Source organism: Molothrus ater, chromosome 6 (assembly GCF_012460135.2).
Source record: "Molothrus ater isolate BHLD 08-10-18 breed brown headed cowbird chromosome 6, BPBGC_Mater_1.1, whole genome shotgun sequence".
Lineage (NCBI taxonomy): Eukaryota > Metazoa > Chordata > Aves > Passeriformes > Icteridae > Molothrus > Molothrus ater.
Window position 1 is genome coordinate 41,066,267 of NC_050483.2, and position 26,368 is coordinate 41,092,634.

The following is a 26,368-nucleotide window of genomic DNA, read 5'->3' on the forward strand; positions in this document are numbered from 1 at the left end:
AGAAAAGACTGTATGTAGCACTTAGTGCCATGGCCTAATTGACAAAGTAGTGTTAGGTCATAGATAGGATTCAATGATCTTAAAGATCTTTTTCAACCTAGTAGATTCTGCGAAATAGAATGTCAAATTTAATTTAAGTGTGAATTTTTTTTAAGAGTGCAGAGCATAGGTTTTCTGGAAGCGTCATTGACAAAGTGAGATTGCGTTACTTTGCAGTTACTGAAGAGGAGCAGGTAGCAATCCTGCAATCCGGGGTTCGAGCTGCGCACTTCCCCGCAGCAAGGGCGGAGGCGTCAGCGCAGCGCGGCGCGGACCCATCGAAGCGCAGCGCGGACCCATCGAAGCGCAGCGCGGCGCGGACCCATCGAAGCGCAGCGCGGACCCATCGAAGCGCAACGCTCCCCCCGCCAGTCCCCCGTGGGCTCGCCCAAGGACCGCCCCTTGCAGTCCCACCGCGCCCCCGCCCCTCCGAGCTACCGCCAAGGGAGACTACGTTTCCCGGCGTGCCGCGCGGGCCAGGGCCGTACCATGTGCGAGGTGCAGGGGGGAGCGGCGTGGGGCGCGCGCGAGTTGAAGTGCCGGCGAGGCGGTCGGTAAGTGCCGCTCCGAGCGCCGGCGGAGCGCCCGGGCCGTCCCTCCCTCACAGCCCTCGCGGCCGCCCCGGCCGTGCAGGGGACTCCGCGCCCGGGCGGCGAATGCCGCCCGCAGCTGCGGCCCCGGCGGCGGGGACTCGGTTGTCGCAGCCTTCGGCGAGGCCGGGGCTGTTCGTGGAGGCTGGAGAGGCGCGGAGCGTGGAAGCTGCTCCGGGAGAGCCGGCCCGGCCTGAAGAGGAATGGAGATCAGGCGGCGCCGGCCCCTCGTGTCCTTCACGGGCAGATCCCGGGCGCGGCGGCGGACGCGGGCCTGGCGGCCGGAGCGGCCCGGCCGGGGCTTTGAGCGGCGCCGGCTCCCACGGTCCTCGGGGCGGTCAGCGGTCACCGCCGCTCCCGGGCCGCGGCAGGCGGCGGTGGGGTCACCTTCGGGGCTCGGACAGGGAACCGGCACCGTCCCGGCTGCCCCTGCTGGGAACAGGAGAAGCCTGGCTGTAACGTGGGGGACACTTAGGTGTGCCAAGTTGTGTGAAAGTCAAAGGAGCCACCTCACTCAGGTGAAAAAAGAGCTGGAGGTGATCTATCAACGCAGGGCTTAATAATGAGAGGCAGTGACATCCCAAGGCTTGTTTCACAGCTGACAGGGCCCTTAAGATATCCCTAGGGGTGTCATAATGGCTCATTTACATGGAAAAGGCTCCACTATACCTTATGCAAGACTTTGAAATACAATTTACTTTAGAGAATTCTATTTCTGTACCTCTTATTGAAGGGGTTTTAGTTATTTCCTTTTTATTGCTTCAACATGCTAAGCATGAAAGTAGGAACTTTCTTGCAGAAAATTCAGCTTTGCTGCCTGTTTATTTGCTGCCTAAAGTTCCCATCTTCTCTTTGTGACGTACAGCTGGCGGGTATGGCAATAGATGTGATGTAACAAACTGCAGATTATAGCTTCAGGTAGGAATAACATGCAAGAACAGATGGACCTGAATCCTTCTTTCAATAAAATGTTCTTTTAGTAGTTGAGAAAGTGAAGGAAAAAAATAATGAAAGGAAAGGCATATTTTCTGTTAAGAAAATGCCACTGAACCTTTCCCTTTTCAATAAAGGACATTTTACAGAAATATACAAGGAGCACAAATTGTTTAATTAAAATACTTTGCAAAATATTTACTTTTGAAGGTGACAGAGGATACAAGAGATCTCTGTACAAAAAAAGATTGGTTCTGCTGGAAGAACCCCCAAAATTTCTAGAATTCCAGTGAGGCAGGGGAAGGAGGGCGACTTTTTTTTTGTGAAGTGCATGTACATTTGTCTGCAGTCAAGAGCCCAGGTTTATTTTCTGTTGAGTTTGATCATAGATTCAAAGGAGTCCTGGTCAGCCAGCTACCCATTCTGACAGGAGAAAGAGCTGGGTTGCTGCAGGCAGCTGTGACAGGCACTGAGAGAATATGCCTCAGCTTTTCTGCCTCACAATTGCCTAGGGTTTGTAAGGAAATAAAAGGAAATAATAAAATTTAGTTAAGGTTCATGTACCAAGGTCTCTTGTGTTATATTAGCTTATTTTGCTGATTGTGTTCTTGTGAACTGTTATTGAAAGACTTGACCTGTGTCACTGCATGTGTTTTTTGGTTACAAGGCTCCGAGAGGAAAGGCACAAGCCAGACTGACCCTGCTAAAGCTTCACAATGAGAAGCAGGCAAGTTTCTCAGTCAAGCCTAGGAGTGGGAGGATTAGTAGACTCCATCTTGATGGGGTAAGAGCCTGCACTGTGTCAAGGGTGGTCTTGAGAGCTTGCAGAGAGGTTACAATACCTTTTGATTTGTGGTAGAAGCAGAAGGAATGGTCAGTCATACTTTCTGCCCAGTACCAGCCATAGGGAAAGGAAAGAAAAATGTACCTAATTCCTTGTTACCTTTTTTTATATCTGGGTCCTCTATGGTGAATAAAGAAATGGAAAATATATAAATTAACATGTAATGAGTTACATTTATATGCTGCAAACAATGAATGTAGTGATCCAAAGTGCTTAGTGTGGGAAATGTGTTCATTCCCCACCTTTGTCCCACAGGAAAAAAGTGGTTGAGAAGTGTCTCACCCCAGGCCTGTGTTGGCCTGTGACAGAGCTAGGAATAGGCTGTACATTCCTGCAGATTGCTGTTCTGCCAGTACATTCCCTGTCTTGCACTTGAATGGGATGGTGATAATGAGAACACAAATCTCACTTGGTCACTGATCAGGTCCCCCATCTGCATTCTCTGTGGTTGTCTGACACTGCTGGAGTGGCATACAACCTCCTGGGATGCCTTGCTTCTTCCTAGACCACTCATCATCAATGTGGAGCTTTTAGAACTAGCCTAGCAGAGTTTCTAACAAACTTTGGGTGTTGTTGATGTTGCAAGAGCTCTTTTTAAACCTGGGTTTTTATATCATCTGTTGTCCTCTTAAAATCTGCCTATGCTGTGATGTGTTCAAAAATTTGTGTTGAAGAAGTGCCTGTTGATAGGATCAGAATTGACTTTTGGTGATCTCATGCTTCCTTCTGTCTGTCCACCTGTTGTGTCTCCTTGAAAAGCCTTTGGGATCCTGAACAAGTGTTTTGTTGCATTCATGCAAGGTCTAGCAGTGAGTTACTTCTGGATTTGTGGCCTGTAGACACTGTTGAGTTAAGAATAGCAATGAGCAACTTACCTCCAGTTTCTGGGTGATTGCTTGAGCTCTTGGCTGGGGGCACTGCTAGCAATGTGTCATTAGGAAAGGAGCAATTAAAACTTGGATTGTCAGGTCCTCTGGGGCTGTGAGCATCAGATCACCAAGTCCTTATCAGATGTTACAGTTGCTGTTTTGTATCTTGGCAGGGTTCATCAGTCATGGCATTAAGGGCCTTGAAATTTGCCTCATTGACAGCAGCTGCTTCTGGCATCTATCTGTATGGAAACAAGTTCCTGGATCCTAATGATTTTGGAGTTGTTCGTGTGGGCCGAGCCATTGCCACAGTAAGTTCTACCATAGCAATGTGCAGGAAGATTCCTAGATGGGTAAGGGAATTGAAGTTCACAAGAACTTGGGATTTTCTGCATTCCCTGTCTGCATTTTCAGCTGGCTTAGGAAATCAGAATGTCTGTAGGGAGCTCTTCAAGTTCTTGACACCGTGGGGAGGAAGGAGGTGGAAGCATGTAAGGAATACAACTGTTGTTAACACATTTTGGAAAGAGAAAAATGGAGATACTGAGAGCTGTGTCTGCTTCCTTGGGTAGGGTGGGACCTTCAGAGCAAGGGTTCACTTTGGGCCCATGTTTTCTTTAAGGTCAGTCACCCAGGTACTGTGTCCTGCTGCCTTTTAAGAGTGACTTAGGTCAAACCCTGTTCTCTGCATATGCCATTTTTACATTTTGTTATAAGTATCCTGGCTGTGTTGATAAACTAGGGTAACCAATGCACTATGACCTTGGTATGAGATTTGGGGAGAGAAGGACTGCTATTTTGGGGATCATTCTCAAAGCAAGAGTAAAGTGAGGATGGGTGATTACATACTTCTGAGATTGGAGTGGTTTCCAGATGTGCAAAATGAATGCTATATCTGATATTTTTATATATCTGTAAAATGAATGCATCACTGATATTTCTCATAAAACTGGAAATGGAGGCTGCTGCCTTCTCCTTGCCAATGTTCACTGATGAATCCATGAGCAGCCAGGAACATGGAGAGCAGAGACTCTGGAGAGGGTATCAGTCTCCCCGTACCTCACTTGCGTTATACATCTGTCACTTCAGGCCACAATCTCCATCATTTACAGACCCCCAGTGGTAAGCAGCTGTCTGTCTGCATTTTCTGTGACTTTTAAGCACTTTGTTAATGAGTTTTACAAGGAGTTGGCTCCTGAGGGCAGATGCAATAAGAAACAAGCTCTGTGGGTTGGCTCAGGTGCCGTGTGTGTGCAGCATCATAAACTGTTGTGAAAAATGAATGTTTATATCGAAAGGGTGAAGGCAGAAATGCAGACTGCAATCTTTCCTTCTTACTTAACAAGTGCTAAGCTTCATGCTCTGTCCCTGGCCATAAGGTAGTGCTACCTGGTGGCAGGGAGCAGCTCTTTCCTTTTTAAAGCACAGGAAATTGAGGCGTAGAGAGGGAATGAAGCTTCTTGTTGCTGGAGGAGAATCTATTATTCAGGGTGTTTGGGTTCTCCAATGTGTCCTTGAGTTCTGCCTGCTTGACTAGTGTTTCTCAGTCACTGTTTTTGAGGTAATCTACTGTTTAAGACAAAAATAAATGAGAAGTTCCAGTGATGAGACTGTGCAGTTGGTCTGTGTTTTGAGTGATGGTAAAAGATTATTTTCTGAAGAATAGGAAGTAGGGGAAAGGGAAAATTCTTTGCTTTAGATGATGGCAAATCACAGACATGCCTGACTTTCATGTTCTCTGCCTTCAGGGAGGTCACAAGTCATTGGCTATAAAGCGCTTCACTGGTCCTGCTCTTAAATGCTTTAGAGGGTTCTATACCCATAGCTGCAAGCAGTGACCCCAAAACCAAGCTACCAGTGCTCAGTCTTCTGTAGGTGATGGCAGCATGTGTTTAAATCTGTGTGTATACTTTTAAAAAAGAATGTTCTGTCTCTTTCTGATTTCTTAGTTTCCTCTGGTATGTATGACTGCATGTGTTTGAGTTGCTTCTGATAGATTCTTTAGTCTTGCTGCACCAATGACCTCTGCCTTCCCTGCTCATTTTTGGACAGTCAGAAGTCAGCTCTCATCTGAGCACAGGCAGCTTGAACTGCTGTCATTCCTTAGCCATGGACCAGGTGAAGCCAATAGAGCAGACGTTTACTTCTAAGAAGCTCACCTTGGGGATTATTCTTTTTGCAAATGAAAGATAAATCTCTGTAGCAAACAAGTGATTTTGGATATTGAATATTAGTGACATCTGCATAGACCTAAAGTATCTGTCCTTCAATCTAGCCCTGCCCTGGCTTCTTACCTGGATGCTTGATTTCCTCATTGAACCATAGCCAGGCAAAAGCAGACTGTAATGAAGAGACTGCAATTCTTAAGAGCTAATAAGTTCAGCAGCAGACACAAAACTTTAAGACAAGTTACAGTGGGGCAAACAAAACAAAACAAAAGCCTGGAGAAAAGAACACATGAGTATCAAGGAACCTGACATACAACTATGAGACTCTGGACAGATTTCGTCTGAGTTTGTTTAGAGAGATTTGAGTCTGGTTGTATTTTAAGCATGTTGGTTCAGTAGTTCTTTGCAGACTCCATAAGAAACTTGATGAAGCTTACAGCTCACTAGCAGAAAATTTCTTTTGAAGCCTCTGTTTAGGGAACTGGTTCTTATGTATGGGTAGACAGCTATTGAGGGGGAACATTGTGCTATGACTTGGTAAGATCTGAGGATAGGTTTAGGAGCAGTGGAGGAGTGTACAGTGTTGAGAATTCATTGATACCAAGTGGGACATTTAACACTGGGCCGGATGCAAGCTCAGTGAAAGTAATCTGGCATTTGTAAAGGAAGGGATTGGTTGATTTTGTATATCTTTTTATAACTCTGGGCTTCAGTCTCACACTGTAACATGAATGACAGCACTAGTCTTGGATGAGAACGAAGTCAGTGGCGTGGGCAGCATCATGCTGCAGAGCGTTTCTGTATTCCGGTAAAATTAGAAACTGGCAGAGCTGTTGTGCATTTGCTGTATTCTTTTGAGAGTATACCAGTTGTTTTGGTTATGTGGAAGGAACATTCTGTGCAGTAGCTAGACACTGGGAGGGATTTGACAATGTCAGAGTTGCCTATCAGGATCATCATAATATTAATTTAGTGTTTAAGATTACAGTGTAATTAGCAACTGCTTAATTAATTCCCTCTTCCTCTGTAATACAGGCCAATCTGTTAGCTGCTTCTTTTAGAGTTGGAGGTGATAATTACCATTGTGGACCAGAGATAAAATAAGAACCAACTCAAGCCTTGATGCAAGACTGATTCGAGCCTCCCTCCACTTCAAAGTTGTTCTTTGAGGTTGTGAAGTTGCTTTGAAAAATTTTTCTTCTGTATGGTCTCTGTAGCTGTGCAGCTCCTCAGTTCACCAGGGGCAAGAGAGCCTGAAAAGCCAGAAAAAAATTTTGCTGTGTTCAGTTTACAATTTGGAAATCAGGAAACATGAGAAACCTAACCTCCACAAGGAGGGAGTGTGTCTGTTTATTACTGATTCCTAGCTTGGTCCATTCTTGGATGCATTTCTGAACTTTAGACTTTTTTTCCCTATTGTCAGTTCTGCTGGCTTTGTCTCAGACCAGGTTTGCTTCCCTTGCCTCCCTGGCTTTCATGATACATTGACTGTACTTTGTGCCCTTCCTGGACATATCTATGATGAAAGGTGGGGCTAGTATCCTGTGCCAGAATGGAATGCTACCCCTTCAGTAAGGAGATTTGAGGAAAAGTGCCTTTCAATGGGAGTTACAGAAATGGTTCTTCATGGCAAGGATCTTGAAATTCAAATGGCACATTAGTGGACAGGCTCCTCTAGGTGTACATTCCCTTCTCTCCCTCCAAACATGACCTGTATGTTTCTCTCCCATTCACTGATGTTCTGACTGTGGAAAGAGAAGAACTTTAGTGATAGGAATTGTGAAATACCCTAGATCTATTTTCAAAAATCATGAAGTCACTTAAGAATATAATTCCATTGTCCATGGCAATGTCTACCTAACAGGTTTGAGCTGGATCCCATTGAGTTGGATCCTGTTTTTGTAATTGGATATTCAACCCTTTGGCCCTACAATCCTTTGTGCAGTTGAATATCCCCAAAAGTACTGCTGCTTGTGCTAGTCTGAGTTTGTCCTCAGTCACTCTGTTCCCTGCTGAGCCTATACACAGAGCAAGCTGGTTAGGCAGTTTGGAGCTCTGAAGCTGTGGGATAACTGATGGGGCACAGAGTCTCAATGACCTCTGTTACTAGCAGCAGATCTTACCATGGAAGCCCACATGGCTGACTGAAAATGGGAGTCTGCTGTGCAAGGTGCTGTACAGAGATTAGGAAAATGCTTTGAGCATCTCAAATAGAAGATAGTATAGGAGTGTCAGGTGTTGCTTACATATAGCTACTTATCAGTGAGGCCCCTGCACTTCTTTTTATAAGTGTTCATTGAAGTGAAATTATTTTCGTTTAATTTATTAATGAGTCTTTTGCCATAGGCTTTACTGTGGAGCCTGAACTTTGAAGCCTAAGGTACATGCATTCTCTTTAACAGAAGTCTTATTGTTTTGATAACTGTAGAGCTTGCTCAGCATTTCTGGTTTCATTTGCAGACAGCAGTTATCACCTATGACTACCTCACCTCTCTTCGGAGTGTCCCGTACGGATCAGAGGAGTATGAGTTCCTCAAATCACAGGTAGGTAATAGCACTGAACTGCATTCGTTGGAAACTGCAAGGCACAGGTGTCTTGCTGTAATGCTGTCATCTTAATAACTCAAATGCTTTCTACCAGATTGTTAACAGCAATATTAGATAACAACCCCATATTAGGATTTGCATTGCCCAGTGGAGAAGGTCCTTTGTCAAAGGTAGCTGTATGCATTCAGTGCTCACCAGACTCAAGTCCTTGGTGTATGCATTTGGGCTCTGCTGCCAGATCTCTGCTGTCAGACTGTTTGTGTGGTGGTCAGCTGCTGAGAGTGGCCTGGTGGTGCTTTCTTATTCTGCATATTGTTTGGTAATAGCCATAACATGAAGGCTGACTGATTTAAGTAAAAGGAGCGTGTTGAAAAGGAAATAATAGAGATGAATCTAACTTGCAGATCTCTGAGGAAATGAGAATTGTGCAAAGTAGTGTACATCTCATTGTGAAACACACTGTTGTGTTTTGATATCAGTAATTAACAATACAAAAAGCATTAACAAAAGCATTTCTAGTGAGAAGGAAGACAAGCACTCTCACTGCTCCTCTCAAGTCTTGTGCTGCACCTTTCATTCTGGCCTATAGCCATATAGTTCATTGAGCTGTGAATGACGCTTGGTTTTAGTTGGGTGCTTGTGATGTATGCTAGCCAGGGTTTCTCTGCTATTTGAGTTCAAGGCTTCTTTGGAGTGGGAAATACAGCTTGTGCCAAATAAGGCCAGTCTGCATAGTGTGTTTGAAGTAAGGTTTTTAGCCTCCTTTTTCTTCTTGGCGCAGGTAGGATTTAGGCCACTGATGTGGTTGGTTGTAATGCATGGAGTGGTGCTCTCCAGGGATTCTCAGACTGGAGGGACTATAAGGCTGGAAACAACCTTGACTAAGGTAGAAATCAGTGACATTGGATTCCAGCATGCTTTAGTATTCCTCTGGCAGAAAATCCACATCATCAATATGGTCTTAGTGTACCTGCAGTGGTTTGCAGAATGGCTTCCTTGGGCTTGTTCTCATCCTCTGCTGTCTAAAGATGCTAAGCTGTTCTAATGTAGCTCCCCATCCCAAGTGAGTGACACTGATGCTCTGGCATAAAATGGAGATAGGTGTGTTGGAGTCTGGAGCTTCACTGTTCATCTGCCCATGTCTCTGCCCTGAGCCTTTGAAACCTGGTTTGCAGAAGGGCTGCATGTAGCTTCCTTGAGCGACACTCAAGTTGTGGAGTTATCAGTACTGTAGACAGCTTATCATTTGGCAGAATTTGCAGCAGCTGTTGCAAATTCCTCACGTTTTGCTGTGTATCTCCATGGTTTCATTAACCTCTGTTACGTGGATTTTGATGGTTTGTCAATTCCCGCCCCCAGCAGCCAGAAAGGGCCCTGTTTGCTAGCACTACACAGAGCTGTGTCCTCCCTGCTTGGCAGCCAGGACCAGGTGCCAGGACTAGTCAGCCCCTGCGTGTGGCAGAGCCAGTGGCAAGCACAGCATGCCAGCATGGCCAGCACTAGCCTTCAGCTGCAGAAAGGGGCATGAGCTGGGAGATAGGAGGAAGCTGGCAGAGGCATGGCATGAGTTGGTGAAACTCGCTGACCAGTGGAGTCTGGTCCTGCTGTTGACAGGTGCTATGGAGTGCCACCACTGAGCCTGGCAGGAAAAACTTGTGGGTTCTTCAGCAACATCCCTGTAGAGCTTGTGCTAGTGAAGCATCAGTTTGGCATGGGAGATACTTTGGACCTTGGCAATTGCACACCAGACTTTATCTCAGTGCAGTTTCAAGTGGATGGCAACCAAGTCTTTACCACCTTGCAGCTCTTTTAACTCTTTATGATAGCTGATTTTGTTGGTCTTGTACTAGCTCAGAATGACCTGTAAGAAGTTACCCCATTGGAGCTGGTACTTAAGATTAGTTAGTGGATAGGGCCTAGATGATGTGAATGCCCTACCCAAATAAGTGTTGTGTTTTAACAATACTTATCACGATATTGCTTCTGCTAGCTTCTGTCCTGGATAGATCTCTAGTACTCTTAGCCCTTCATTGTACTGTCTTTGTTTCTGTCCTTCTAGTGAGGCCAGCTTAACCTGCTTTTCACATACTGAGAGTTTGTAATTTTCTTGTCAGCATGTGTATGAATTAGCTGCTGATTTCCAGATGCAGTTTTGGTGCTGTACCTAGAAGAGAGACTCTGTGAGGCAAGGTGTATCTCTGTGTGTGTGAGAGAGATTTGGTGACCATGGAACTGCTGATAGTGCCAAATGATCTGACTCTGGTTTTTGTGCCTCTGTCTCCAGTGTTGGGGTGCAGGTGCATACATGTCTGTGATGTTCTTGCAGCTGGGAGAGCAAAAACACTTTTTTCTGTGGATCTCCTCCTGGTACTCAGCACACTGGTGATGCTACTCCAGTGCAAATAATGCTTAACTTGTTCTCCATGGATTCCCCCTGAGACATTAAACTGAGGTCTCTAAATTACCCATGGCCTTGCATGATAGATGGGAAGGTTCAGTGGCAGCGCCAGTGCCTGAGCCTACTGGGGCCAAACAGGAACATAGTCATTAGGAAACAATTAAATGCAAAGCAGATTTAGAAGGAAATGGGTTCCCCGGGGACTTTTAGCCAGGTTCCTGCTTAGCTCCAAGGAATTATCCTCAATTTTACTATATAGTTCTGTCCCTTGTGACCAGTTTTGATGCTAATACTCTAAGCTCCTCAGTTCCCATCATTTTTTTATGGCTAGCATATTGGCCATACTATGGCCAAAGTTTTAACTACTTTCCATGAGGTGGCAAGCAGTAGATGGGAATTCACTGTGTGTCCTGAGGTTAGCTTGCCTCTCCCTGGATCTTCTGTCAGCTAGGAGATATGAGAGCCCACTTGCCAGATGGCACACATTGCTGTCCCTCAGCAGCAGCTATTTTTCATTCCTGCCCCTGCCTGAGGCAGAGATGAACCTCCTTATGTGCTCGGGCTTTATGTCCTTCCCAATGGTTGCTTCATTTCACCACCAATGGCTCAACCACATTGGAAATTCAATCTTTCTCCTAAGTTAGGGTCCTTTCCTGGTGTGTGGGCCCTTTTCCTGCATATGATGGTACTGCCCGTGTACTGGTGTCAAAGGCGGTTGTCAATGCTTGGCTCCAAGACATCATATGTCTGTAGGTCTAGTGTCAGGAGTATTAGGGGAGGTATGACCTCTCTTCATTTCATGTCTGTTTCATTAAATGATTCTGGACATCTTTGCACATGTAAGCTTGGGCATTTCTTTTCATTTCTACTCCTGCTTGCACTGGGCCAGAGGAAGAAGAAGGGCAGCATGCTCAGTGTCATTTCCTTACCTATTGTTTTCTTAACAAAACATTTAGTTTTATAGGAGGCTACATTTCTCTGACATTCTTCTGCCTCAATGAATGTTGGCCCTTCACAGTGTTTTTCTCCTCAGTACCAAGTCAGCCTACCATGGGTCATTTCCAGTGGTGTTCCTCTCAGTGTAGCATCTGGATGTCTTGGTTGACACTTCTTCATTGCTGGCATCAATTTCTGTTGATCCTGCTGTCAGTCAGGAGGTGTGTCACAACATGCAGTTTGTTCAATGCCTGGTATCAATGGAATTCTGAGTTGTCAGTGTAGTAAGAGGGTTGCAATGGGTCAGTTGTCTTTGGTTTTGGCACAAGTGGCCACAGTTGAAAATCTGGAGCAGGACATCTTTTTGTTGTTTTCCTCTGTAAGACAAAATTTTACTGCTCTGAGTTTTGCTTTTTATAATAAAGAGAAGACAGCAAGGAGAAAAAGGATCTGTGGTCAGGGTATCTCAGTAGACAGTGGGAATCCATGTTTGAATTAACTTTGTTGGCTACAAAATTGCTTTGTCAGGGACAAGCCATTTGGGGAGGTTAATTAAGTGTCCTCCTTTTGAGAGCAGAATGAGGATGTTCTCGTCATTCAAACTTATGGTTATTGGGCTGTCAGTACCTGGGCAAATATTTGGAAAGTATAACCTTGTGCCATCATTATATAGAATACGATTTCTTGCTCCTTGGAGGCTCTTCCTGGCTTTGCTGCATTTACTTCTCACAGTGGAGTGGGTATTTTCAAAATAAGTTTTGTCTCACCATAAAGTTGCACAGTGGAAGGATCTTGGAACAAAGAGGAATGAATGTATACGTTGTGTGTTTTCAAAAATAATCTACAGTTTCTGGATAGCTCAGACCAATGAAATAGCTTGTGCCTTTGGACTTCTGTTGTGATTCAGTAACACCATGTGCCTTAAATATTAAGTGATTGTCTTAAAATAGTTTCTTCCTGATGGAAGTGGACTGCGTCTGCAGAGAGAAGTCCTCAGGAACTCTCCATGGCATTCCTTCAAAAAGGCAGCTGTGAATGGGGACTGTGGACTGTTCTCCACCACAGCCAGTGTGTGCAGTGGTGGGTCTACTTGTGCTTCAGGCTCTGGTGAACTAAGGTGAGAAACAAATGAACTTTCTTATGGGACACAAATAGCCATTAGGTGGCAGTGACTTTCTGTCACCAAACTAAATGGGAACCAGTAATAGAGAGGTGAAGAGCTTCAGAGCCCATCCACAATCCCTGAGTTGATTATGTTTGGTTGCCCTATTATGTGCTCCCCAGGATATCTCTTCATCTAAAAGGCATGGTCAACACTAATGCAGTCTAAAAAAGCTACTGTCAGGGCCAGCTGGTGGCTTGATGACTCTACATTTGAGCACTGCTGTCTAGCAAACTTCCTGCCAACACATAAAGCATGAAAGCTTTGCACTGAAAACATAACAAGCTGTAAAATAAATCTTATAATTAATACACTTCCTTTTCCTCCTTGTGCTTTCTGGAGTGGTGTCAGCTGAATGCTCTGGCCATAGCATCTATAGGTTTTAATTTTGTAGCATTGAAAAGGTCCATTTTTGGTGGGATCTGTGTCTATGAAACTAGATGTTCTTCAGTCATCTGCAGTGATTTATTCAGAGAAATGGCCCATCTACTGTGACATTTTTGAAGGAGGAAGAAGGAGAGAAGTGAGGGTAAGGAGGCAGTGCCTCAAGTGTTTCATGCTTTTTTCCTGGCTGTGCACGCTTGTCCCTGAAGTGCTTTGCTCCAGGAGCATAAGTGTGAATTGTCACGCACTCGGCTTGCCTGAGCCGTCTTCTCTCAGCTTCCCAGGAGTGACAGAAATGCCTGGGGAGCATTTAGCTCTCTCTCCTCCAGGTGGGGCTATCCCTTTTCATTTGAATCCCTGTGGACGTCGTCACATTGCTTCTTTAGAGCTACTGGAGGGGTACATAGGAGCCAGAGCAGTATCTGAAGAACATCTCATCTGGTAGAGTGGGGAAACCATTAGGAAGCCCTGGGAGGATGCAGGCTGCAAGGAGCTTGCATCGTAAGAAACATTATAAAAGGAAAAAATGAGAAGTGAAGAAATAATCAGGTTTTATTTAGTGTTTGGCTACACCTTGGGTCCCAGTGTGAAATGAGCACTCAGCAGTGCAAAGTCAAGAGGTATGGCAAGAGATAGTATTTTCTCTGAAGAGCTCATGGTCATGGTTGATTTGCCTAGATTTTCACCCTAAAGGTGAGTGGTGTAAATACATGCAAACGTGGGATTTCTTAGAGTTGGAAGATCTGTGTAAAGAGCGAAGGATACAAAAAGCAGAAATTAGTTGGGGTTCCACTGTAAGTCACTTAACACTGATCCCATTGATATTGGATCTGGCCCTGATTAGGGATGTTTTCTAAATGTGTGGCCTTGAACTACTGACCAGTTTATATGGTTCACAGAACACAGAAACAGAATATCCTGATTTGGAAGGGACCCACAGGGATCATTGAGTCCAACTTTAAAGGGAATGGCCCATATGGTTGTTGGAGGCCACCTGTAAAATCAGTAGAGCTGACAGGTAGCCAGTACTTCATCTATTCTAAGAACAGGAAGACAGCTGGCTTGAGAGTAAAAATAATCTTATCTGAGGCTAGGAAAAATAGATACCTAAAAGTTTCATCTGGGGGCAGAGACATGTAATTGCAATGTCAAAGTGGACTTCTAAAGTGTTGTTTTGTTTGCCCTTTGAGTCCTGAGCAAGACCCATCTTGTGGATTCTGTTCCCTTTTCTGAGGTTGTTGTAGTTAGCTTGCAGTAAAACACTATCTTGAAAGACTTCAAATTAGGAGTAAAAATTAGATGTAAAATCAGGGGTGAAGAGAATAGGTGGCATGCAGAGGATATTTCATGTATCAGTCCAGGTTGGAATTTCAGAGCAGGACTAAATATTGTAGATTTGCTCTGCTAAAGCAGTGACCTTATCACATTCTTCCCAAAGTAGATCTGATAAAAGAATGTGCTGGAGGGCAGCTCACAATTACCTTACCTGTCAAGAAAGTGATTTCATTTAGCTAGTTAAGTCAATGGTGAGGGAATTGCTGTGATGGGTGGTGTCTTGCAAACACTCCTCTGGACTTGTTTGTAATGTAGGAGGCATCTTAGTAGGTTCCAGGCAAATCCTTATAACATATGTGGGGGCTACACTGTTTGCATACTTGAGGGAAGGGTGTCTCTGAAAGGAACTGCTGTATTCTTCCATCTGGTGTCCCAGGGCCAGGCAGGACTCTCTCAGGCCTGAGGAAGGCCTGTGGACTAGGAAAAAAGGAAGCTGTGTTTCTCTTGAGCTAGAGTAGTTGATGATTTAGTTCTAGGAGTAAACCAAAAAGTACTGTTCAGTGTCAGGTTTTAAAGCTACCCTTGCTTTACTTACTAGTGTTCATGTGCCCTGCCTAGAAGTGTGCATTTTTGTACATCTGGACAGGCTCATCTGCTTATCTGTAGACATGTGCCAGTTTGTTCAGATGGGAATCCTTATAGCAAAGTAGCCATTTTTTGAACAGAGTCAAAGGTTCAAAGATGGCTTTGGAAGAGTTAATCCAAGATGGTAATCATATTCACTGCTACACTAGTTAAGCCTACTTTTGGTCCTGTAGAACTGGCTTGGGGTGTCTTAATTTTTGTTGGGTTTTTTGTTTACTTGTATCTTTTTTGGCTTGAGAGTTCTGGCTCAGTGGCTGCAAGTTCTGCTGATGGTGCACCATTCAGAGCAGCTTGCTGCTCCTTCCTCTGCAGTAGCATCATTTTGGCAGGTCTGACACCAGTAACAACTTGTTTTTGTCAGTGTACTGAGCCAATGTGACATGGAAGAGGACCACAGCCAACAGATAAACAAGGGTTGTCTTTATAAAACCTCCACTCTGTTCCAAGCTCCACTTTAACCAAGAATTTGCATGTGAGCTTGCACATACATGAAACTGGCCAGTATTTTATGAAATGCCTTCTGCCAAGCCTGAATCCATTTACTATGTTGATAGTTTTGCTGAATTTAGAGGTAAATTCCCTGAAAAGGTCACTAGCAGAATTGCTTTTCAAAAAAAGCTCCATCTCTTAAAATGTCTTTACTGCCTGTGCAGTCTTTTGTTTGAAAATGTACTTATTTTGAGTTGCCTGTGAACTCTGTAACTGTGCAGCCTGTTTGTTATTGTAAGGCTTTTCTGAACACAAGTTGTTTTTTACAGAACTGCTGAAGGGCAGCAGGTTTTGTTTATCGTAGGACTGTTGTGTGAAGAGAAGTAGGGAAGATAAGCTTTTCTCCCTCGGGCCCTTTCCTTTGCATTCACGGTCAGGCAGCACAGCCAGGCATTTCCAGAGCTCAGCAGGAGCTTTTTCATCTCTGCAATGCCCTGGTATCGCCTGTTCAGTCTCTCTTCTTCCTCTCCAGGACAACATCCCTGCTTCTATTTCTTGTAGTAAGCTGAGGTTTTGCTATGTCAGTCTGAATTGGGAGTTATTCCATGCCAATATACAGAGTGGTGATCCTTGGCTGGGGAATTGTAAATTGAAATCCTGAGTGATGGGGATTGAGAAACAGCAAAGCTGTTAGCGGGAACTGCACTGTCTTCACTCTGAGCTGGTGCTAGTTCAGGACTGTGTGCTTGAAGACAAGAGGTGACTGCAATCTGATGGGCTCCCAAGAGCAATACCAGCTCCTGCCACCCTGACTGGCAGGGCTGTGTCCTCTGCAACTTCCTTGATTTCCAGTCTTCCCAAAGTGGACTGAATCTGTACCAGAAGTGAAGGTGATGTTTGATTCTTTTAAACCTATGTTCTGATTTTAGGGTTAACAAGTGTTTGGTAATGTGGTTAAGTACTGAGCAAAATGCACACAGAGGCAGTTTCATGGATGTATCCCTCCTGATGTATCCCCATCTGAATGCATGCAGCTTCCCACACTGGCCCTACACAGCTGAGCTCTCTGTTCACTTCTACTGCCATCCTGTACCAGGCCTGAAACAGCTTCTTGCCTGCTCCAGCTCTGTCCTTGCCTCTTCCCAGTGATGCCTCAGCCCTGGCTGCCGCCTCCCTGGCCTCTGCCCTGGTGGCAGATTGGATATAGGCTTACCCCACCTGACCTTGCATTCCTTGGTAACTCATGTGGGGAAGATTTGCCACAATTCTAATTTTCTGAGAACTTAGACCCAACTGCTGGGAGGATACATTTCCAAACCCAGACAGGACAGCTCTCCCAGTCTGGCTTTGCACACTTGTGTCAATGGCAGCCAAACCAGCAGGTTTCCCCTTCCCAGTCCCTCTCTGGAGTAGGATTCCTGGCTTTGGCACAACTTGGTCCTCATCTGAGAAGATGAGCTCCACAGTGTGCCTTAGTTTCATTCTTGTAAATCTCACTCCAGAGACAGTAGGATGTCAGGTTTCACAATGTGCTGAAATCCAAGGAACTCTTCCATTTACAAAAAGTCTAAAAACCTACTGTACTTCCTGTTAGTATGGATGGAGTGAAGGGACTAATGCAGACATGTGAATTTTATTTGAAGGATACTACATTTAAATAAAGTAACAATAAAGAGGTCAAGCTTTGTCCTATTGCAAAATCTTTGAAATGGTGGGATGTATGAGTATCTAATAAAGGAAAATTCCTTTAAATAGTGCTCACTGCTTATAATTGTTGGACATATGTGTAGTAAATTAAGCAATGTATTGATAAGACCATTTACCCACAGGACCCCCATCCCTGTGAGAGATGCCTCTCCTTCCACCTGCATTGCTTAACAAATTTCTTCTCAAGAGAGGAAATGAATTCTCAATAGCAACGTGCCTCGTAATTACCCACACTGTAATTCTGATGTGCAGTGCTGTCACCCACCATTAGGTGGGAGTGGAAAAGGCACTGCATTTTGTTGATGGTTGAACATTTGTTTTCCTGATCATTTTGACACCAGAGGTAATTGCCATTCCTGAAATATTCTCTTGCTACCACTACAAAGCAACTGTTAGGGACAAACTAATTATGAAGAATCTTGTTATGACAGATTAATAGGCCAACAGAGGGGATTTCTTTTTTTCTTTCAGGCAACTGAGTAGTAAAATCTAACAGCTCCCATATAACTGCTTGAAACACATGCTTCTCTGTAAGCCAACAGATTTTTTCTTAGAGATGGGAGATTTGAAATACTAGGACTAGAGTGTAGAATGGGTTTCCAAGCTTGCTTTTATTGAGCTTTTGGTTTCCAAACATTATGTGACAAAATGATCTAGGGTGGGGGCATTGCCATATGGAGGGGAGGTCTTCATGGTTGGTATTGGACCAACGCCTTCTATCTGGGTTGTGGTTGAGCAGCATCATGAAGGCTTGAAGTGAAGAATGCTGGACTTGTGAATTTTATGGATTTTAGAACAAGACACAAAGTCATTATCTGGACTGCTTTATTGCCACTAGGGGTTTTCTGTGTCGGGGAGGCCAAAATGATGTGCTGGTTGAATTCCAAGTGGCCAGTATGCTTGTGTCCCTCAGGAAGTTCCAGATCACCTGCTCCAAATTATTCTTATGGTATACTCTCTGGGAGCTGTTGTGATGTGGCCCAAACATGTCTGCTTTCCTCTAGTAGAGGTGACTGTGGCACCTTGCTTCCCTGTGACTGAACCATTCTGTCAATGCTAAGAGGAGGAGGACTTTGAAATACCTGTATTTCTCATTGCTGTGTTTAAAAGCTCCCATGGTGTATGAATAGTTTGGACAGCAATCCATGTAGACTTGGTAATTGTGCTTTCAAAGAGGCAGTCAGGCAGCCTCGTGGCTGACTGGCTACTCTGGGGTGCTAGTGGCTGCCAGGTGCTGATCAGCAAACCATTAAGAGGGAGCCAATTATAGACTTCAAAATAGAAATCATGTAGATTTAAAGAAGCTCCTGGATGAGGTCTGTTCATGTTCTCAGCTTTGCCTTGATGTCTCCCTCAAGTTGTCATTGCAACTACAGATCAAAGGATCTCTGTAGTTGGAACTGAGTCCCCTTTTACCATCTCCAGCCAAGTGTTTGTCCCTGCAGCACTCTGTCCAGAAAAGGAGCAAATCTTCAGAGGTAATCAGTGCACAGCCCCCATTCATGCCATGATCTCCTTAATAAGAGAACAGGGAAGCTCCCTTCTTTTCCAGAGACTGAACCAAGAACATGTTTATGTCATTTTCTATCTTCTCCTGCCTGCTGACATCAACTCTCAGTTTCACTGTAACTTCATTCTTCATGGGATCTCTGTGTGGAGTATGTAAATGCTTTAATATTAAATATTTGAGGCTAGAAATCATAGATAGTATTAGTTTAGGATTATTAGCAAGTGCTTTAATTTCCTTGCTTCATGTCCATCTTGTGTTGTGCAAATTCTTTAATGCCCTTTTTTTTTGCTATGCAAATGTTGAACATACACAGTGATTGTACTTGGCCAGCAAGATCTGATTCTTTGGAGGATCTTTGTCAGTATTGTTCTGTCAGGTTTTGCACCAATATCTTTTCTCTTGAGTTTACTCTTTGCCTTCTAGCCAAGGTTAGACATTGGCTATCTTTGACTAGCCTGTTGATGGAGAAATGTAGCATATCTAGTTTTATATAAAGATGATCTCAGCTTTATTCTCTTCACAACCTTGGTGAGCCACAGCCAAGTGCAGGGAAGGCATGGACAATATTGTTCATTGTGATACCAGCTGTAGTAAAGGCAATTGCCTCTGGTACTGCTGGAGATAATTCTTTCTGCTTTTTGTGGGAGCAAAAGTAATCTACTCTGGGTAACATGTGGCCTCACCTGGGCTTTCATTTCATCTTTTTGTTCATCTCAGTTTGGTGCCATGTCAGATATTTGTGTTTTACTTCATTAAATTGCTATCTCATGCTATGTTGTGGTGGCACTCTCACAGTCAATACAGGTCTCTCTTCCTTGTGTTCCTAGCAGCCAAAAGAATTCAGTAGACCAAATGCTACCTTCACTGGCACCCTCATAAGCCAGTTTTATCCAAATTCTGCTTCTACTGACACGTGCAGAAACCTATTGTTTTCAGTGAAAAAGTACAAGACTGGCTGCAAGAAAGGATTGGACCTTCTAATTGCAGTTTAACAAGTCTATTGTGTATGAATCAGAAGAGGCACCAGCTCAGTCTCCCATACTGGTGACATTGATGGGATGCTAATAGACACCAGCTGCCTTTCTTGGTGTGGAGCTATGTGGTGTCAACTAGATGAAAAAGCTGGAGTTATATTTATATATATATTTTTTCACTGAAGTCAGCAACTCTGACAGATAGCCAGAAGGGAACAGACCTGCTGAGTAACAAAGGGACATTCCTTGTGGTTTTTTTTCTTTTTTAACATAGGCACTTTTTTGAACGTAGAACCACACTTTGCCATTGGTGATGACTTACTGGCACTGCAGCCACTTTCTATGTTGGATGTGGTGCTATGACAGTCACTGCAGTTTTTTGGAATTGACAGTGTAATCCCATGGTTGTTATCTTTCCTGACTTCCTCGTCAATCCAATTTAATCACTTGTAGGTATTTCATGTGTTACTGTCTCTTTCCTCTTCAGGCATCCTGTTCCTGTGGGAAGAGGTCTGTGCTTTAAAGGTCAGAGCTTCTCAGATTAAAGAAGGGGGAAGGAATCTGCCTCTGTCATTTTGGTAAGAGGCTGTATACTCTTTGGAGCCACTGCAATAAAAACCCTTCTTTCTGGGGTCTGCCACCAAGGTGAATGTTGGTGTGTGTCTGCATGGCTGTAAGAGAGGGAGCAGGCTTGCTCTGCTCCCCTGGCTGTTGGAGTGACCTGCCAGGAGAGAAGTTACATATGTACAAGGGAGAGAAGCTGCTGTTGCACGATTTAATTGCCTGACGTTGACTCAGATAGGTCCTGACTGGAGGTCAGCTGTGACGTGCAGCTGGTAGGGTGGGATTCGACTGCTGGGAAGAGAAAAATGCCAGCCCAGATTCTTCAGCGTTGACAAAGTGGATGTGATGATTTCTCCCCTCCAGCTGCAGCAGCTGCCTCTGTGCTTCCTACTTTTCTGCACACCCACAGTAGGAGAGCAGACTGAAGCTACTCTATCTGGACCCTCAGCTGAAGTAGATGAGATTTAACTGAGCTTTCTCAATGGTGCTTGGGCCATCCTTCCTTACAAAACTTACCTTTCAGTGTGCCTTTCAGTCTGTCTTCTGCATGTTGCTGTTTCCTGTGGAGTTCATGGCTTTTCCAGCTCTATTTTATTGCAGGATGGGGTGTGGGAACTCAGGGAAGAGGCTGTCAGATCTCCATCTTGGATCCTGCTGCTACGATTCTTCACTTAGCTGTCACTCAAGCTCATACGGATTTGGCTACACTTTCAAAGCTAATTGCTACTGTGGCCTTGTTTGAGCTCTTCCCGCCACCCATGGTCCAAGACCAGCTCTCACTTCCCATGCTACTGCCTTTGCACAGTCTTCTTACATGGAAGTAGCTGTCTGGGGAGTGTTTTCCCTTCAGGTCATTTTTACTGCACAACATCATTTCTTGCTATTCTGTCAATAGTGTGCAGTTTCTGCAGGGTATGTCAGCAGCTCCTGTTTGGGGGACATTTCCGAGTGTAATACACATCTTAATTGATACTGTTGCTTACAGTAACTGAAAACAGCAAATGAAAAAGGGCTTCCTAGGACTGATGGAAGGGTATGAGAGCCTCCCCCCACAGCTAAATACAACACTAAATAACATGGTGTCTTCACAGTTTTCACTGGCATCCCACGTGGTTTGATCCAAGCTGAAGTGAATTAATTTTGTTAGCCAGATTTTGAGAGGTGCTGTGTCAAATTTATTATCATTTCACCTGCCTCCGTTGAGCTGTAGCTCCGTGATCAATGGATCAAGACATGTGCCTCATTTCATTGTGGCTTCTGTGAATGTCTCTGTGCCTTCTGCAGACATGCTGTTGAGTTACTTTCTATCCTCCTTGGGTCCTCTGCAATGAAGCACAGGACAGATGTATTTGTATATCAGCTATCAGGACAATAAGGCACTGAATGCACTTTTATAAACCTGCTGTCTTTGCAAGTACTATATGTTTGTGTATACATGGGTCTGAACCTTCTGTCTTGGGCAGATCTGGTCTGACTTTATCCTCATGTTTAAGTAACCATTCACAATAATGTACGTGCCCCACAAGAGAGCCTGTGTGAAGGATCTCTTGAGTAGTCACAGGGTAAAACAGCCTCAAGAGCAGAGGTGTGAACCTTGTTCACAGGAAGTGAAGTCTGTGGGTGTAGGGAAATTGACTCCTGCCATAGGCACAGAAGTTCTACAGCACAGTTATTTTAGCATGTTATTTTCCCTTTGTCTCTGACCAGCCCTTCCCTGTGCTCCTTGTTTTCCTGGCTCAGGAGACTTACACAGAACAGTGCATTATGTCACAGGGGTGTCTAGAGGGGAACCAGCTGCTCTCCAGATTTTTATCCTGAACTGCCCCACAGATAACTAATTGCAGCTCAGTTGCTTCTATTAGCTATTTACCTAAAATTGAGCTGGCTAATGAAAATGTTTCTAATTAATACGAGGCAGATTAAAACTCATTACAGCAAGGTCGTCAGTAATGAGAGATAATCAGAGCACAAATGACCGAGCTTGGAGTAAAATGAAGATGGAACACAGGCAGGCGATCGGTGCTGGTTGTGCATGCACCAGCCAGCAAGGGCAGGGTTCAGCAAGGTGACTGGTGATGCTCTGCCCTGCAGTTGAGAAACTCTGCTTTCCACTCTCCAGAGCAGCTTGGGGAGTAACTGGCCAAAGAGGTGGACCTCAGTCTAGTGTAAAAATGTTTTCTGAACCAAGTAGCATCTCATACTAATAGTTGTTGCTAGGCCAGCCTTCAGTCACCTATATGAACCAAGTTGTGAATAGGGATTTTAGCTGGAAGGCTTGGGAGTATGTGTGGCACAGGTGGGATGTCAGCACTTGTGTGCGCTTGTATGTAGAAATACAAAGACCTGATGGCTTGGAAGGTGTGAGCTTGCATATCTGTTCAGTGTAAAATGTGTTGGCCTAGGTTCGGAAGAGTCCATTTTGATCTCCAGGGAAGTTTTGCACGAATTATGAAATGTGTTTGCTTTAATTTCAGCTACCTGTAGCACTACTGATACAAGGCCCCAATACCAACATTAGATTTCAGCTGTCTGTAAGCCTACTGGCTATATTCCATTAGTACTGAGTTTACTGACCATCCTGCTAGTCATCCTGTGTGACTCCTTGTTTCTGTGTTTATGAGACTGAGAGCCTAAGAAGTTGTCAGTTTAGTCAGGGGATCATCTCCCTCCTTAATCCTTTCTAAACTATAAAGCTCTCTTTCTCACTTCCTTTCTGTCCCACTGGCAACCAACTGTTGTGCCAGAATTTCTGAAAGATCTTACTAAGTTAAACATAACTCACACAAATAATGAATTATTAGGTAGTGAGGTACATTGCACCGGGACTTATTCCAATTCCAAAGGCGTAGATCTATCCATCATCAGCAGTATGATCAGTTAGTGTTGGTATAAGGAAGCATTTGAATGGCAAATACCTAATGTGCTTGGGAATGAGCTTTCGTAAAAAGTAAGTAGGAAAGATAATACAAAAAGCAGGCAATAACAATTCCATTTAGAGTTGTGTGTCTTCCTGCAGCATCCTTGCTGCCAGTCAGTTTGATTACCAGGCTGCTAGTGTCAGTCAAGGCTGTAGTAGTTTACATTTACTGTATGTTTATTCAGATTAGTTGAAAGAGGAGATAACAGTCCCTTAGACAGAACTGCACTGTCACTGAAATGGGTTCAACATTTTGTATTGCTGTTTTTAAAGCACCCAAGTACCCTATTCACATCACCAATAGCTGTATCCTTCCTAGGCATCTTTACAGATCTTTTGGTGTGGCCACTGATTTCAGTTTCTCATTGTGTTAAATTGAGGTGGACATCTTTTCATTTTTCTCTGGTTTGCGCTGTCCTGGGTCATCTAAAGCTGTTGCTACAGTTTTACTAGTCCTGTGCATATGACCCTGTCGTTATCGGGGGTGGAAGAGAAAAGTACTATGACCAGATTTCTTTCCTATATTCTCTGACATGTCTTTTCTCCCTACCCAATTGTATTTTGGAGATATCCACCACAGAGGTGATGACATCCTCTCTTCCCTCTGTAGGGAGTCCAAAGGACGGCCTGGCTCTTCTAGTCTACTGCATTTCTGGAAGAGTGTTCTTGTCCAGGATGGCTGAAAGCATATATGTTTGGAATGCTTCCACCCACTGTGTGCCACAAGTTTCTTCCCAGCATCCCAAAGGCTTAATATGAAAGACCATAAGCAGCAGTTCTGTTGTTCTGTGGAGGGAAAGCAAGAGTTCATCACCAATGTCACAAGTCCTTTGAATGGCAGGTAATTTAGTGAACATGGAAGACCCTTGGAAACAGGTTGATCTCAGCAGAAGATTTAACCAGAATTTGGGAGCTGGATACACCAAATAGGTTCTCTAAAGGTTTTAATAATGCGCCCTGTTTGCATTCTCTGGTTGTGGCCAGACAATAGGGTAATTTTTGTCTTGGTGCCCTGAGCAATAGTGTTTAAAGCCCTTTAGACATTTTATTAGCTGTAATGTTCTTATGAGCCTGTAAAATGGAGAATAGCGGTCCTGAGTTTTGTAAAGAGCTTTGTAAAAGCACTTTTAGAGATGAAAAGCTCCATATAAAATCAGGTGTGGTTGTTTTATCATAAATATCTAAAGCCTTTCTGAATTCCCTTAAGGTCTTGGCTTCTCTATCCTCTGACAGTGAGTGCCACTGGTTAATGCTGTATTGTGCAAAATGGGATGTAAAAAAACCCCAACTACTTAAAAATGGTTGTTGTTTTGTGGAATGCCCTATTTGTGGGTTTATGAGAGTTGGAATGAGAGGGTTTTTTTCATTATTGCATACAACTTTTCTCTCTTATGCATCAACTCTGTGTAATCTAAACAATCTCCTAACATTTCAGATATCTTTTTTAATATGACTTTTATATGACATGGTCATATTTTCCTCGTCTTTCTCTGTCCTTTTTAATTTATCTACCCCCTTTGTGATAGGATGTCTAGAATCCAGGGTGGGGTTGTGCATTCAATTTTTACAGTAGTGTTTTGATATTTTTAACATTTTAATCTTTTTTATCACAGTCAAACAGTTTTTTTTTTTCCCTGACTCACTCTGTGCCTTGAGCAGGCTGAGCCATCCACAAGAATGTGATCCAAGTGCTGGATGGTTCCAGTGAGTTGAAAGCCCAGCAGCGTGTGTGGGGAGGAGAGACTGCACTTCCCAATATGTGTAACCTTGCAGTCATCTATGCTGAGGGTGAGATCCCTCAGTGTATTGATTTTTCACCTGTCTTTGGTAGGGACTTGGCAGGGCTGATTTTTCCATAGTGGTGAATAATATCTCTTACATCTCATGGTATTTTTGTCATTGCACTGTTCTCTTCTTTGCCAGATCACTGGCAGGAAAATGAAACTTTGGTGTAAGAACAGGCATAATGGGACACTTTGCTGGTTGTTTTTGACAGTAATGCAGGTCAATCCTTTTATGGTAGAGAGCTCCTGCCTTCTGTGCATTATGTGGACCTCTTCCCCATTTCATCATGTTTCTGTTTCCCGTGCTAGTTCAATCTCCCAGGAAGAAACAATGAATGGATAAACAAGGCTTCTGCAAGGTTATCTGGTTTAAAAATGCTCAGAGCAGGTTGAAATGAAGCTGTGGTGAAAACAGCACTAAATGTTGCAGCCTTGTCCTAATTGGGGTGTCTTCCATTGCTGCTGTCTGTAGTGCTGGGTTTCTGAGCTGGAAATGGGATAAAATGAGCAAGTGATGTTCTTGTATCTCCAATAATTACTGAGTTTTCCTTTCATTCTTTGTGAGCATATTTATTGAAAGTCCCAGTAAATACCTCTTTTCTATTGGCTATTGTATTAACAAGCTCACAGTATTTTGGTGGACTGATGAAGAATGATTTTTCCCCTCAAAATCCCTGTTGGCTTTTTGTCAGTCATATCACGTTTAGCTAGATGATTTTTAGTACTCTCTGTAATTATTGTCTCAAGTAATTTAGTTGATACAGAATTAAAGCTTGAAGGACTGTAGTTTCCCAGATTTGTCTAGACTTTTCTTAAAAACAGGGCAACACAATTATTCCCTTTCAGTCCTCTTCAAGTTAACAGTTTTAATATGAGATTTCCTTTTATTATGGTTATTAGCATCTCAGCTAATTTTGGAATTAATCTCTAATTTTTATGTGATTGAAGTTTTCCATGTGTTTTCTGGAGACACCTTTCTTGAAATACTGTCGTGGAGAGTGTATCTCCATTGTATGCAGTGATGGGCAGGCTGTTCTCTCTGCATTCCTAATCTTCATTTCACATTTTGCCAGCTAAGAGTATGCCCTGCACAGGTGGGATATCTTTTCTGAGGGATTTCATATGAGGAGTTGCTTCGACCACTTACTTTACTGTATTCAGTGGCCTTTCTGAGCACTTTTGCCACCAGGTCTGTCACTAGATATCAAATACTGAAATTCTCACTGGTAGATTTTAGTCCGAGTATTTATTTTCTTCTAAATTAATTCCTTTGTTTTTAAAACTAGATTAACACCTGCCAGTTCATGATATCTGTACATCTGATGTTCTGATGAGCAGTTCTTTGCCAGTAATCTGTGTGAGTAAAAGCTCCTTCAAAAGCAATCAAATTACTTGAGAAGCCAGGTCTGCTTGTACATCAAGCATAAATTAAAATATATCCCTTTGCAGCTCTGCTTGCTGAGCGTGTGCTTCATCCCAGAGTTGCCTCTTCTCTATACCTAAGAGTTGTTACTTTCACAGTTTTAATAATCAGTGTTAATCCTATTCTAACCTGGGTGTAGGTAAAGCAGAGGAGTCTGATAGCCATATGGGCCAATGTAGAATTTGTCCTGATGAAATTTGCAGAAAGGATTTAAGACAGAAAGAGATGCCCATGTGGACTGGGGAAAGAGCCATGTGCACAGGCAACATT

General features: G+C 43.8%; 1 protein-coding gene across 5 annotated transcripts in view; it reads left to right on the plus strand.

The window, feature by feature from the left end:
* Positions 1–394: 394 nt before the first annotated feature.
* ADCK1 (aarF domain containing kinase 1) overlaps positions 395–26,368 on the plus strand; it is a 74,135-nt gene continuing 48,161 nt past the window's right edge. Inside the window, exons 1-4 of one of the 5 annotated variants that reach the window (XM_036384450.2) lie at positions 395–593; positions 2,230–2,346; positions 3,449–3,586; positions 7,904–7,987. In XM_036384450.2, the coding sequence (XP_036240343.1) occupies positions 3,461–3,586; positions 7,904–7,987 (210 nt within the window). In that variant the 5' untranslated portion in view covers positions 395–593; positions 2,230–2,346; positions 3,449–3,460. Of the gene's footprint in view, positions 594–728; positions 1,148–2,229; positions 2,347–3,448; positions 3,587–7,903; positions 7,988–26,368 lie in introns of those variants that run through there. The other 4 variants (XM_054515271.1, XM_036384447.2, XM_036384449.2 and 1 more) reach the window with 4 other exon arrangements.